This window comes from Callithrix jacchus, chromosome 7 (genome assembly GCF_049354715.1).
Source record: "Callithrix jacchus isolate 240 chromosome 7, calJac240_pri, whole genome shotgun sequence".
NCBI lineage: Eukaryota > Metazoa > Chordata > Mammalia > Primates > Cebidae > Callithrix > Callithrix jacchus.
The window spans coordinates 39,744,334-39,756,870 of record NC_133508.1 but is presented as its reverse complement, the minus strand read 5'-3'; the positions used below and the strand labels follow the sequence as shown (position 1 = coordinate 39,756,870).

The following is a 12,537-nucleotide window of genomic DNA, read 5'->3' as shown; positions in this document are numbered from 1 at the left end:
CCAGGTCATGTGTTTATCTGATGGGATATTCGTGACTGGCCCCATTGGAAGAGTGGCTCTTCTAGCATCTGTGGATGAGCTGGTTTTTTCTTTTTTTTTTCCGAGCCAGACGTTCACTCAGTTTTTTTCTTGTGTTGTGTTTTTGTTTTTGTTTTTGTTTAGACGGAGTGTTGCTCTTGTTGCCTAGGCTGGAGTGCAATGGCGTGATCTCGGCTCACAGAAGCCTCTGTGCCTCCCAGGTTGAAGCGACTCTCCTGCCTCAGCCTCCCGAGTAGCTAGGATCACAGGCATGCGCCACCACGCTTGGCTAATTTTGTATTTTTAGTAGGGATGGGATTTCTCCATGTTGTTCAGGCTGGTCTCAAACTCCCAACCTCAGGTGATCCGCCTGCCTTGGCCTCCCAAAGTACTGGGATTACTGCACCCAGCCAGATGAGCTGGTTTTCATACCAAGTGAAGTTAATCATTATGCAAAAGGCACTAGTTTTGGGGTGGTGTTAGCTTGTTTGTTTAAAAACCTTTCCCCAATTCACCTTTAATGGTTTATTTCATAAGTAAAAGAAGAGAAAATAGAAGAAAGAGACCTGCTGTCCGACTTACAGGACATCAGTGACAGCGAGAGGAAGACCAGCTCTGCCGAGTCCTCCTCAGGTACCTGGACCCACCTGGCTGAGGCCTTGACTGCTGCCACCCAGGAGGGCCCCAGTTCACCCTCCGCTCCGCCATCTTTCTACAGCGGAATCAGGCTCAGGTTCTGAGGAGGAAGAAGAGGAGGAGGAAGAGGAGGAGGAGGAAGGGAGCACCAGTGAAGAATCCGAAGAGGAGGAGGAGGAAGAAGAGGAGGAGGAGGAGGAGGAGACGGGCAGCAACTCTGAGGAGGCTTCAGAGCAGTCTGCCGGTGAGGCGCGTGATAGCTGTGTGTGAGGTGTGTTAGAAACTGCAGAGAAACAGCGTGGCAGGGGAGGAGTTGAAACTCCCTTCTATCTGGGACTCTCAGGAGACCTCCACATTGATTCTTTTTTTTTTTTTTTTGAGATGGAATCTTGCTCTGTTGCCTAGACTGGAGTATGGAGGCATGATCTCAGCTCACTGCAACCTCTGCCTCCTGGGTTCAAGTGATCCTCCCACCTCAGCCTCCCAAGTGGCTGGGATTACAGGCACGTGCCACCATAACCTGGATAATTTTTGTATTTTTGGTAGAAACAGGGTTTCACCTTGTTAGCCAGGCTGGTCTTGAACTCCTGACCTCAAGTGATCCACCTGCCTGGGCCTCCCAAAGTGCTGGGATTACAGGTGTGAGCCACTGCATCCAGCCCCCACATTTATTATTAAGAACACTTGTTGCTTATATAGGGCTGTTGGGTCCCACAGGGTCATGAGGTGTCCCTTATGCTGTGCTGAGGTGCAGGATCCGAGAAGTAAAGGGACAGGACATTGAAGAACTGGTGAAGAGCATTTGGACTCGGCGGGGAGGCGGGGCACGCCATCTGTGAGCAGAGATCAGCGAGAGCCCCAAATGCCCAGAAGCATCTGTATTTTCTGTATTTATTAGGTACAATCAGGGGGCAGGGTCGTGAGTGAGGTCATCATCTGTAGGCTTAGTAATGGGACATACATAATCACATGAGTCACAAGCGAGAGGGCCACCCCATTATGTCACCTGGGCAGAGAGGTGGGCTGTGCGCAGTAGGGGACCGTGCTGTGCCCAGTAGTAGAGGGTCGTATACAGAAAAGGGGTCCACTCCCATTAGGTCACCAAGGCAAAGAGGTAGGCTGTGTGCAACAAATGTTGTGCGCAACACTTCTTACCTGGGGGCTGGAGACTTCAAAGGGTTTCTAATAGAAGGACACTGTAAGCCAGTGCAGTGGGAGCTGACGGACTTGTGCTCTTCTCTTAAGATATTTATGGGAGGATGATTTGAGCCAGCACAGAAGCGAGTAAAGACTGACAGGGTGTATGGCCGCAGTGACTGGTCACACCAGAGGGGTTCTTCTCCCTCGGTTACTTCCAGGATCTCAGGCCTGTGGCCCACTTTCCACAGGAACTGGATGCAAGGTGCCACAGCTCCTTTATCAGGAGGAGAGGCTCCTGCTCCAAGCCTGCCATACAGCGTTTGCCCTTTCAGGCAGGGACGCCTCCACCTGGGTCTTTGGTTCTCGTCCTGGTCTGCCTGTTTTCCCATGTGCTGCTTCTGTTCTGTGACTGCTCTAGGCATTCCTCCTACTACAGACTATTATATGGTTATATAGAAGGATTGTACAAATCAGCACTAAAGGAGTCGGTACAGCTCCAACTACGATACTTGTATGATTATATAGAAAGATTATATGGGACTAAGTGTGATTATATATATAAGCTAGTATAGTAAGCCATGAGTTATACGATTATATATAAAGATTATATGGGACTAAGTGTGATTATATATATAAGCTAGTATAGTAAGCAGTGAGTTATGCTTCAGGCACATGGGGTCTGCACGGTTCTCCTTCCTCCATGCCCATGGTGGGTGTTACCCACAGCTTAGGTGAAGCAGAGCCCACATCGTGCTTGTGGCAGAGTCTCTCAGCACTTGACCCAGTGCCAATCTGAGCAGATGCCTCTTTTCCTTTGCAGAAGAAGTAAGTGAGGAAGAAATGAGTGAAGATGAGGAACGAGAAAATGAAAACCACCTCTTGGTTGGTAAGAGGCGCCCCTGGAGATAGGGCATTCTCCTTGTCTGTCTCCAAGTGCACAGCCCGCTCTTAGGTCAGCCTGTCCTGCAAGGCATGGGGCATGCCAGGAGCTGACTAGCTGGGAGGCCACCTCGTTCGTGGCCACTGCAGTCTGTGCTGGTAGGGCCAGCATCCCTCAGCGAGGCACAGTGCTGACCAGAGGCATCCTGAGTGCCCAGCAGGGAGAAGGAGCTGGGAAGCACCCCCTGGACCCACTGCCCACGAGAAAGGCCAGTCAGGCAGTGAGGGCTGTGTCCTTAGCCTGGGGGACATGGATCCAGGCATGTCCCCCATGTGACACTGCACACCTCCTCCCAGCTCAGCATCTGGGCTGTCTCAGCCCAGCCTGTGAGGACTCAGTGCCCTGTGTCCATGGGGCAAGAGCCCAGCACCAGCACCTCCCAGCAGGCCACGGGACAGCCCTGCCAAGAGCTTGGTGCCCCCAGGACAGGAGGAGGTTTGTGGTCCTTGCTTGTTACTAGCTTTGTATTTAGGTTCAACTTTTCCAGTTCCAGAGTCACGGTTTGACCGAGATTCTGGGGAAAGTGAAGAAGCGGAGGAAGAAGTGGGTGAGGGGACGCCGCAAAGCAGTGCGCTGACAGAGGGCGACTACGTGCCCGACTCCCCCGCCCTGTCACCCATCGAGCTCAAGCAGGAGCTGCCCAAGTACCTGCCGGCCCTGCAGGTAAGGCCCTCTGCAACCCCTGCAGGTCAGCCCCTCCCCCACCCTGTAGGTCAGGCCCTCCCCTCACCCCTACAGATCAGGCTTCCCCCACCCCTGCAGGTCAGGCCTCCCCTCAGCCCTGCAGGTCAGGCCTCCCCCACCCCTGCAGGTCAGGCCTCCCCTCACCCCTGCAGGTCAGGCCCTCCTGCAGCCCCTGGGCCACTATTCGCATTGGTAGTCTGAATTAGCACAGGGGCTGGCTCTGTCTGCTGCTTAGCACAGGCTGAGCAAAGCCTGGCCCCTGCATTGGCATCTGTTGCCTCAGGGCTGCTGGACCCACCTGGGCAGAGAGGTGCAGGCATGGCTGCCCGCCCCCTATGCTTCCCGGTCCTGCGTCTTCCTCTTGCTGGATGGCACTGGGTGGGCAGGGAGGCGCCGCAGGGCTGCTCTGGGGTGTGGAAGTAGAAGGAGGCAGCCTGGTCCTGGAGCCACTCTGCTGTCACTGCCACTGCCTCCTCTGCAGTGGAGACCAGTGCTCTCCTCTTGGCCCCTGTGTGGGTGGGTTACATGGGCCCCGAGGCTTCGTTACTGGCATAATGAGGGATTGGTGGCAGCTCTGGGAGTCAATGTTGATGTATGTGGCCATAAGCTTTTTGTTTGGGTGGATATCGGTGAGGGCAGGGTATTGCTGGGAGCAATTTGGAAGGGACAGGCCTGAGAGGGTGCCAGTGGCCTCGGCGGCCTGGGAGACCTGCAGGGGCTCAGCCTCCTCCTTGGCGCCTGTGGGTGGAGAGGTTCCCTCTGGCTTGTGTAGCCCATCTACTGCCCTGTGCCTGTGAGCACCTTGCCCGTACTCCTCCTGAGCAGAGGCATCTGGCACAGGCCACCCGAGTACATGAGGTCCAGCCCTGGTCAGCAGCCCCAAAGTCCACCCGTGGAAAGTGCCATGGCGTGGGGTGTCATGCTGCGCTGTGGCAGGTAGTGCCCGTCCTCAGTGTCCTCCTGGTACAAGCAGGTACACACCCAGTTTGACAGAGAGACTCTCGTGATAGCCTTTATTTGGAGACAGGGTCTGGCTCTTTTGCCCAGACTGAGGTGAAGTGGCTGGATCGTGGCTCACTGCAGCCTCAACTTCCTAGGCTCGCACAGTGCTTCCATCTTAGCCTCCTGAGTAGCTGGAACTATAGGCTCAAGCCACCATGCTTGGCTAATTTTTTTTATTTTGTAGAAAACAGAGTCTTGCCATGTTGGTCAGGCTGGTCTTGAACTCCTGGGCCTCCCAAAGTGCTGGGATTACAGGCCTGAGCCCTCACACCCAGCCAGATGGCCTTTAACACTGATTTTGTTTCATAATAAAGTGCCACATGGTCTTGAAACAAACATTGAAAGAAGTGAGCTGCTGCTGGCCCCACCCCCACCCTTCCCAAGGCTATGCCTTGCACCCACCCTGTGCCAGGTGTGCTACGCCCGTGGACACAGCCTCCCTCTCTCCGGCTGAGAAGGCCACTGAGACCTCACAGAGGCACTTCCTCCCCAGGGCTGCCGGAGCGTGGAGGAGTTCCAATGCCTGAACAGGATTGAGGAGGGCACCTATGGAGTGGTCTACAGAGCAAAAGACAAGAAAACAGGTGGGTGGAGTCCTGGCTCACTCTACCAGGGCAAAGGGAAATGGGGCAGGGCCTGGCTGTCCCAGGAGCTGCAGGCTGCACCAGGTCTCGCCTCACCTGAGCAGCTGCTGGAGGTCAGACCCCTCAGCACCTCTAGAAGCCAGAGGTCAGCCTGGTCCTGGGGCTCTGCTGCTTCCTGGCAATAGCAGGCGGCCTGCCCCACAGGGCCAAAGCCAAGGCCGGGGAGGGGTCTGTGCCGGCTCGCGTCTGCAGGGTTCTCTGCCTTGTGCCTGTTCATGTTCCCAGCGTTCCTGCCAAGCAGGGGTGTGAGCCAGGGACTCAGCCAGCACCTGAGGCCGGCTCTGTTGGCGAAGCCGCATGGCTTCGGGGCTCCCAAGTGGCTGTGGGTGTCTGTGGTGTGTGTGGAGAGTGGGGAAGCATGTCCTAGGTGTTGCCAAGACCCCGGCTGGGGCATTCTGGTGCCAGCCTGCCCCATCTAGAACAAGCCCTTCCTCTGTGAAATGCTAGTGCTTTGGGCATGGCCTGCGGTCCCCGCTGAATGAGGCTGTTATACTGTGATTTTGAGAACGCCCGTCAGTGCCATCTGTGTGTTCTTCACAGACGAAATTGTGGCTCTAAAGCGGCTGAAAATGGAGAAGGAGAAGGAGGGTTTCCCGATCACGTCGCTGAGGGAGATCAACACCATCCTCAAGGCCCAGCACCCCAACATCGTCACCGTTAGAGTGAGCAGGGCCCCGCTGCACCGGCCCTGGGTGGAGGCTGTTCCAAGCGGGGGCTGTCCTGTTGTGAGAGGGCTCCCCTGTGCTTAGCAGAGTCCTTCCCAGACCACACAGAAGCAAGCATTTGCCTCCCGGTGGCACTGAAGGTCCCTACCGTCCCCCAGCATGGAGGTGGTGGGGTGGGTGGGGCCTGGTGGCGCCCAGCACCCTCAGAGCCATGCCCTGCAGGAAATCGTGGTGGGCAGCAACATGGACAAAATCTACATTGTGATGAACTACGTGGAGCACGACCTCAAGAGCCTGATGGAGACCATGAAGCAGCCCTTCCTGCCAGGTATAGCTGCACCCAGGGCTCTGGGTACAGGGGCGGGAGTGGGGTCCTGGTTGCCCCCTTGGCGACATTGCTGCAGGGTGTGTGCCAGGCCAGCTGCATCCACGGGGAAGGCCTCAAGAGGCCTCTGTTGCTGCCGAGGCGAGTGGGCCAACCTGAGGGCCCCGGGCGGGGGCAGCCAGGTACACATGCATGGCTGTCCCCTCCCAGGGGAGGTGAAGACCCTGATGATCCAGCTGCTGCGGGGGGTGAAGCACCTGCACGACAACTGGATCCTGCACCGCGACCTCAAAACGTCCAACCTGCTGCTCAGCCATGCCGGCATCCTCAAGGTGAGCCCTGCCCGGGTGCTGTCCCAGGACCACCTGCCCGGCCCGCTCACAGCCACCCTTCTGTCCTTGCAGGTAGGGGACTTCGGACTGGCGCGGGAGTACGGGTCTCCGTTGAAGGCCTACACCCCAGTGGTGGTGACCCTGTGGTACCGTGCCCCAGAGCTGCTGCTGGGTGCCAAGGTGAGTCCCGGGCATCTGAGCACCTCCCTCCCCCCACACAGCCTCCCAGCTTGGCGGGCTCTGACCCTCCTGAGCCTCTCCCTGGCCCTTAGGAATACTCCACGGCCGTGGACATGTGGTCGGTGGGCTGCATCTTCGGGGAGCTGCTGACGCAGAAGCCGCTGTTCCCTGGGAAATCAGAAATCGACCAGATCAACAAAGTGTTCAAGGTGGGCCTGGGGCCAGCACATTCTCTGTGGCACGGGTCCCCTGCTGCAGGCGCCCTGTGTGGTTGTGGAGGAGCTGTGGGAATGCAGCTAGGGGGCCACCACGAGGCGTCCTCATGGCTTGTCTTCTCTGCTGGGACACAGGTGCCGGCACCGTAGGCCACTTGGCATGACTGTTGAAACACTTCTGTCTTTTAGGACTTGGGAACCCCCAGTGAGAAAATCTGGCCCGGGTACAATGACCTTCCGGCAGTGAAGAAGATGACCTTCAGCGAGCATCCCTACAACAACCTCCGCAAGCGCTTCGGGGCCCTGCTGTCCGACCAGGGCTTTGACCTCATGAACAAGTGAGTCCCTGTGTGGCCGGGCAGCCACAGAGGCCACAAGCCACAGCGCTGGCTTCCCTGTCCCAGGCCCACCTGCTGGCTCCCCCTGCTTCCAAAACTCTCCGGTGCTTGGCTCCCCATGCCCTTAGCCCCGTCCCACACAGCCCATCTTTGGGGGACACAGTGGGTCACACGAGCGCCTCCCGGGCCTCTGACCCTCTCCCCCAGGTTCCTGACCTACTTCCCCGGGAGGAGGATCAGCGCTGAGGATGGCCTGAAGCACGAGTATTTCCGAGAGACACCCCTCCCCATCGACCCCTCCATGTTCCCCACGTGGCCCGCCAAGAGTGAGCAGCAGCGTGTGAAGCGGGGCACCAGCCCGAGGCCCCCTGAGGGAGGCCTGGGCTACAGCCAGCTGGTGAGGGGTCTGGCGGGTGGGGCGTGCCCACGGGGGGGCTGGCTTGGGCAGTGTCCTCACGGTAGCCGACTCGTGTCCAGGGTGACGACGACCTGAAGGAGACAGGCTTCCACCTTACCACCACGAACCAGGGGGCCTCAGCCGCGGGCCCTGGCTTCAGCCTCAAGTTCTGAGGGTCAGAGTGGACCCTAAGTCATGGGGAGAACTCGGCGGGGACCACAGGCACAGCTTCTGCAGCTGGAGCTGCCATGAGTCTCAGAACTTCATCTTATTGTGTGTTCCATGTTTTATTTTGGTTTGTAAATTTGTAGAATTAAATCATTTTCCTTGTTGTGGAGGAAAGAGCTGTGTTTTCAGGTCTACTTGACTTGTGCCCAGGGATGGGGTGGGGGGCATCTGAGGGTCCCCCCCTACACCATCTCCCACTCTCGACACACATGGGGCTCACTGGGCTCTGGTTTTGGGGGGCTGGTGGGGGCAAGGTCAGTTGTGGAATCTTCGGAGCTGGAGACCCATTTCTGTGTTGGGATGAGCAATGCCTTCCTGCCCCGCCTCAGGCATCCAGACCAGCTGTCCACGCAGGCCCTGGCCCCAACCCCAGCCCAGGTGTGCTGGCAGCTTCAGCAGGTGTTCATACAAGGTGGTTAAGAGTTTTAAAATGTATTAAAAGTATTCTTGGAGGAAAGCTCCTGAGTCCTTTCAGTGGCCTGGGACCATGTCTGGGAGGGGAGTCGCAGGCCCCCCGGGCTCTAGGGGGACATGATGGGGTGGGCCAGTCTCTTCCCCGGGCAGGAGGGGTGCTCCTACCTCCCAGGGCCTCCACTCTAGCAAGATGGTCCCTTGGCCCCCACTTGCCCTGGCACCCTGTGCCAGTCCTCGCAACCCCCAGCCATACCCATTTGCAGAAGATCCCAAAGGCCCATCCCACCTCCTTCAGGAAGCCCCCGTTGCCTCCCTCCCCCATCTCTGAGCAAGTCCTAGACAGAGATCCCAGGATCCTGGGCTACCCCATGAGCTGCACCTGGCACTGGGGCCTTCCCTCGTCCCACTTTCCCAGGAGCCACCTCGGCAAAGCCCATGCCATCCTGGGCTGTATCTGTTGTCTGGTATGTGCGGAAGCAGGGGATCCCTGATCCTGAGGACGCCCACCTCCGGAGGGTCAGGGGCTAGGGTGTGTCCACCTGCCCAGACTGGCTGCCACCACCCTCCCAAGAAAGAGCAGGAAACATCAAGGAGAAAGTGCTTTATCAGCCGTGCTCCAAGTGGGCTCAGCCCCGAACTCGGACTCGCCAGGAGTAGGTGGTCAGCACGCGCTGCTGCCTGCGCACCACACAGGTGTAGGTGCCCTCGTTGACAGCGTTGGCGATGATGCTCAGGTGCGCCTCGCCCAGGGCCAGGTAGCCGGGGTAGGAGAACTCCAGTGGCTCCTGGTCCTTGTACCAGCTGTGGAGAGGGGGTGGTCTCCTGTAGGCTCAGCCCTCGCTGCTGCCTGGGCTGCCCACCCCGAGGACCACCAGCCTGCCCACTCACTACACTTTCCCCTTCTTGTGGAGAATCTTCTGGCCACAGCGAAAGGTCACGTTCCTGCCCTCAGGCACCAGCCTGGTTTTCGTCCTGGGGGGCGGTGGGGTAGCGGCCACCGTGGGGAAGGGGAATTCTGCTCGGGTTGGGGGGAAGAGCCCCGTCAGTGTCCCCCCAGCCCAGACCATGGCCAAGACCCGGCTCCCACGCAGCCCTGTCCCGGTCTTGGGCATCACCGTAGCAGAAGTCGCAGCTGCTAGGGCAGAGCCTCTTCATGAGCCGCCGGCGAGCGTCGCAGAAGCCCCTCCGCGCCCAGGACGTGCACACAAACAGCCTGTCCAGGCATCCTGCCGGGAGCGTGGGGAGCTCGGCCTGGCTCGGGACCCCCTGGTTACCCCCTCCCGCCCGACAAAGGGACTCACCGTAGAGTCGGTGCAGCCCCCACAGCTCGTCCTGGGACAACGCCTTCCAGCCGCGCAGCGTGGCGTTCAGGTGCATGAGCGCCCGGCCATGCTGCGAGTGCATCAGGCCCAGCGCGTGGCCGATCTCGTGGGCCGCCACGTGCACTAGGTCAGTGAGCCACACGCCTGCGGACCCCGCCGGTCAGCGCCTGGGAACCCCGAGCCCAGCCCCGCCGCCCGTGGCCAGCTCCCCGAGGCCCGGCACATCTGGAGCGCAGCAGCGGAGCCGCCCTCGGCCGCAGCCACGGAAAGATAAGAATGTTCTGGGCCCAGGCAGTGAGCTCGGCCCCCAGGAATGCAGCTCCAGCTACCGCTCCAGCGGCGCAGGGGGATGGGAAGGGGAGTTCAGAGCTGCCGGGACTAGGGGCTCCCACGGGCTCTCCTCCTTGCCTGCTTGACCCCAGTGGCAGCCACCACCCCGGAAAGTCCCTCCTGCCGTCCGCCCCAAATCCCGCCCGCCCGCTGCAGCCCCCGTGCTGCGGGGGAGAGGCCCCCAGAGGCCAGCCTGGAGGGTCACCTTTCTTCCAGCTGTAGCGCGTGGGGCCCAAGACCCAGTACTCGCTGTCGTCGAAGTGGATGCCGCCGTGCGGAGGGAAGAAGGCGTGGGCCAGCTCCCCGGTGGGGCCGTCGAAGCAGTGGTGCAGCGTGGACACCAGGCAGTCGGTGTGGTTGATGGGGTAGAAACCTGCGGGGAGAACGGGGCTGAGAGGCCGGGCGCGCACAGCCGGGCCGGGCTGGGGGCGGGCGCCCACCTATCCGGAGGTCGCTGGGCTGCTCGGGGGCCACCTCGCGAAAGCTGAAGGGGGACACGTCGCTCCACATGCGGAAGGCGGCAGCCAGGGCCCGCCGGGTCTCCTGAGGGCTCAGCAGGTTCCGCGGGAAGGAGAGGATCCTGCGGGGAAAGGTGAGCTCAGTGGGGGGCCGGCCGCGTCCCTCCCCCAGGGCCAAGCGACGGCGCACCTGTACGTGAGATTGAAGTGGTCCCAGCGCAGCCTGGCTGGGGTCAGCGTGTAGCGGCGTCTGCGGGAGGGCAGAGAGCCCGGGACGCGGGTGGGGGGGACGCCCGAGAGGCCCAGCACAGCGACATCTCCCTTCAGGGAAGAAAGTGTGAATGGGAGGCATCGGTGACGGTCCCCAGGGCCAAAAACTGCCCTGGAAAATGGACTGGAAAGAAACGGGGGTGGGGGTGCCCAAGGCTAGGAGCGGGCGTGACGGGTCCTGTCTGCCTGCGGTTTGGGGTCTACTATCCCGTTGTCCGTCCCTGGGAACGCGGCCCAGTGGAGTAGAAGGGGATGGACAGGAGGGCGCGGCCTCCCACCTCTCCCAACAACTGGACACAGGGGCCCTCTGGCCTCGGGACGCACATCCGGATCCTCAAACACCCCACAGACCCCGCATACGTCCTGCAGGCCCCTAGACAGACCAGACCCATAGACGGCAGACCCCAACCCAATACCTGGCCTCCCCGGGCCGCTCACCTGCGCTGCGTTCCCGGCCGGCACCGCCGGGGCCCCCAGCCGGGCCAGCAGCACCAGCGCGGGGAGGAGGCACAGGGCGACCAGCACGGCTCCGAGCCAGCGGCTCTCGACGCCGGCCCCCGTGGCCTCCGAGGGCACATGGCCCCCGCGGCCCATGGTGGACTTGCTGCGGGGCTCAGGGCTGCATGGGGCAGCACCGCGCGGGGGCCCAGGGCCGCAAAGCCGCCGGGGAGGATCCGGAGGGGAAGCAGCGGCTGGGAGGCTCGGGTTACAGCCCCGTGGGGGCGGGGGGGGGCAGATGGGACGGGAGAGCGGGGCAAGGCTGCCGGTGAAGGGAATCAGCTGGCCCGTCCGCTGGCCGAGCCGCCTGCTGCCTCGAGCGGGGGGCATGGGGACCTGGATCCGTTGGCCAGGGGCAGAGGCCTAGGCATGGGCTGCTGGCGGGGTCCTGGGAGTGGGGGGCGAAGAGGGCCCCACGCAGCCAGGGAAGGGCAGCGCCAGAGCTCCCGCTTCCGAAAGGGCAGCCAGTGGGGGGGTCCCCAAGCTGGCTGGGCACTGAATGGCCTGGTGGCTTTTTCCCAAACGGAATCCCCAACAGTCCCCTGAGCCCTACATGAGGGGAGCCTCCATCCCAGCCCAGGCGACTGAGCGGGGCCGCAGGGGACGCGCCGCCCGCCTGAGTGTCCCTGAGAGATGGGAGGGGACGGCAGGATGGGGACGTGGCAGTGAGTACGGTGAGGTGAGGGGGGTGCGTGGGTGGGGAAGGGCTGCAGAGGGTGTCAGGCTGCGGGGTCTCCCCGAGGGCCGGGAAGGGGCAGGCACTGGCTCGGGAACCCCCGTGGGGCGCAGCACGGGAGGTGTAGGGTGTATGGCTCCTGAATCCCCCTCTCCACGCTAGGCTCCAGCAAAGAGGAGAGGGAGACGGGAGGGGAACAGGAAGCCGAGCCAGGCGCCGGGCGTGGAGGTCTGGACCGTCCTGACTGTGGCAGGGGCGGGGAGCGGGTGCGCAGCAGCCCGAAGGCTTGACAGGGAGGCCGGCGTTCAGGCGCGAGCGGCTCTGGACTGGGAACCCAGGCCCGGCACCAGCGTCCCACGGGGCGGGGATAGAGAATGGGGCAGAGGAGTAGGAGGTTCGGAGCCAGACAGGCCTGGGTCCGGTCCCTCCCCGTTTTCCGCGCCGACCTCGGGCCCAGGGTGACTGCCGCGGCCGAGCCAGCTGGGTCAGCGCCAAGCAGATGGCGGCTGCCGCGGGCGGTTCTTGGAAAGCGCGAGCCGCTGGGCCCGGCGGTACATTTGCTCCGACACCGCCCCCCACGCCCCGCCCGGCTCCCCTCCCCCACGCCACGCCACGCTCGCCCCCGCCTGCGGGCGCCCTTCCCGGCTCTGGGCTCCCAGACCTGCCTGGGACGACCCCAAATCCCTCCTGGGCCAGGACCCCACAGGGATTTGGGGTCCTGGGGAGCGTTGGGGTCACTAGGTCAGAGGGCGATCCCTGCAGCCGCCCCCAAGACGCAAGAGAGAGGGGGACGGGCCCGGGGGCGAACGCGGGCGCCTGGGTGGC

At 61.4% G+C, this 12,537-nt stretch overlaps 2 protein-coding genes across 13 annotated transcripts in view; one reads left to right on the top strand and one right to left on the bottom strand.

Moving 5' to 3' along the window:
* CDK11B (cyclin dependent kinase 11B) overlaps nucleotides 1–7,858 on the top strand; it is a 29,789-nt gene extending 21,931 nt beyond the window's left edge. For all 8 annotated transcript variants that reach the window (XM_035307357.3, XM_035307355.3, XM_035307356.3 and 5 more), the window contains 13 exons: nucleotides 556–651; nucleotides 737–898; nucleotides 2,615–2,680; nucleotides 3,222–3,397; nucleotides 4,914–5,004; nucleotides 5,605–5,726; nucleotides 5,952–6,057; nucleotides 6,265–6,386; nucleotides 6,459–6,566; nucleotides 6,659–6,775; nucleotides 6,971–7,119; nucleotides 7,327–7,516; nucleotides 7,597–7,858. In XM_035307357.3, the coding sequence (XP_035163248.1) occupies nucleotides 556–651; nucleotides 737–898; nucleotides 2,615–2,680; nucleotides 3,222–3,397; nucleotides 4,914–5,004; nucleotides 5,605–5,726; nucleotides 5,952–6,057; nucleotides 6,265–6,386; nucleotides 6,459–6,566; nucleotides 6,659–6,775; nucleotides 6,971–7,119; nucleotides 7,327–7,516; nucleotides 7,597–7,689 (1,598 nt within the window). In that variant the 3' untranslated portion in view covers nucleotides 7,690–7,858. The remainder of the gene's footprint in view (nucleotides 1–555; nucleotides 652–736; nucleotides 899–2,614; nucleotides 2,681–3,221; nucleotides 3,398–4,913; nucleotides 5,005–5,604; nucleotides 5,727–5,951; nucleotides 6,058–6,264; nucleotides 6,387–6,458; nucleotides 6,567–6,658; nucleotides 6,776–6,970; nucleotides 7,120–7,326; nucleotides 7,517–7,596) is intronic.
* An 886-nt stretch (nucleotides 7,859–8,744) lies between these two features.
* Nucleotides 8,745–11,221, bottom strand: MMP23B (matrix metallopeptidase 23B). Of its 5 annotated transcripts, none has more exons than XM_002750187.6 (8): nucleotides 10,977–11,221; nucleotides 10,459–10,589; nucleotides 10,251–10,390; nucleotides 10,016–10,183; nucleotides 9,460–9,624; nucleotides 9,274–9,384; nucleotides 9,047–9,173; nucleotides 8,745–8,959 (listed from the first exon to the last, which is right to left on the bottom strand). In XM_002750187.6, the coding sequence occupies exons 1-8, from the start codon at nucleotides 11,130–11,132 to the stop codon at nucleotides 8,785–8,787; spliced, it is 1,173 nt and encodes a 390-aa protein (XP_002750233.1). In that variant the 5' UTR covers nucleotides 11,133–11,221; the 3' UTR covers nucleotides 8,745–8,784. The 5 variants fall into 5 exon arrangements, with proteins under 5 accessions (XP_002750233.1, XP_008998500.1, XP_008998499.1 ...); XM_009000252.5 differs by having other exon boundaries at nucleotides 9,050–9,173; XM_009000251.5 differs by having other exon boundaries at nucleotides 9,274–9,624.
* Between the last annotated feature and the right edge of the window lie 1,316 nt (nucleotides 11,222–12,537).

Excerpts from the sequence above, each read along its gene's own strand:
- MMP23B (XM_009000251.5), bottom strand. The coding sequence starts at position 11,132 with ATGGGCCGCGGGGGCCATGTGCCCTCGGAGGCCACGGGGGCCGGCGTC. Across the intron at positions 10,590-10,976 it reads CGGCCGGGAACGCAGCGCAG|GGAGATGTCGCTGTGCTGGG; the intron begins GTGAGCGGCCCG and ends TCTTCCCTGAAG. Across the intron at positions 9,174-9,273 it reads CAGCTGCGACTTCTGCTACG|AATTCCCCTTCCCCACGGTG; the intron begins GTGATGCCCAAG and ends CAACCCGAGCAG.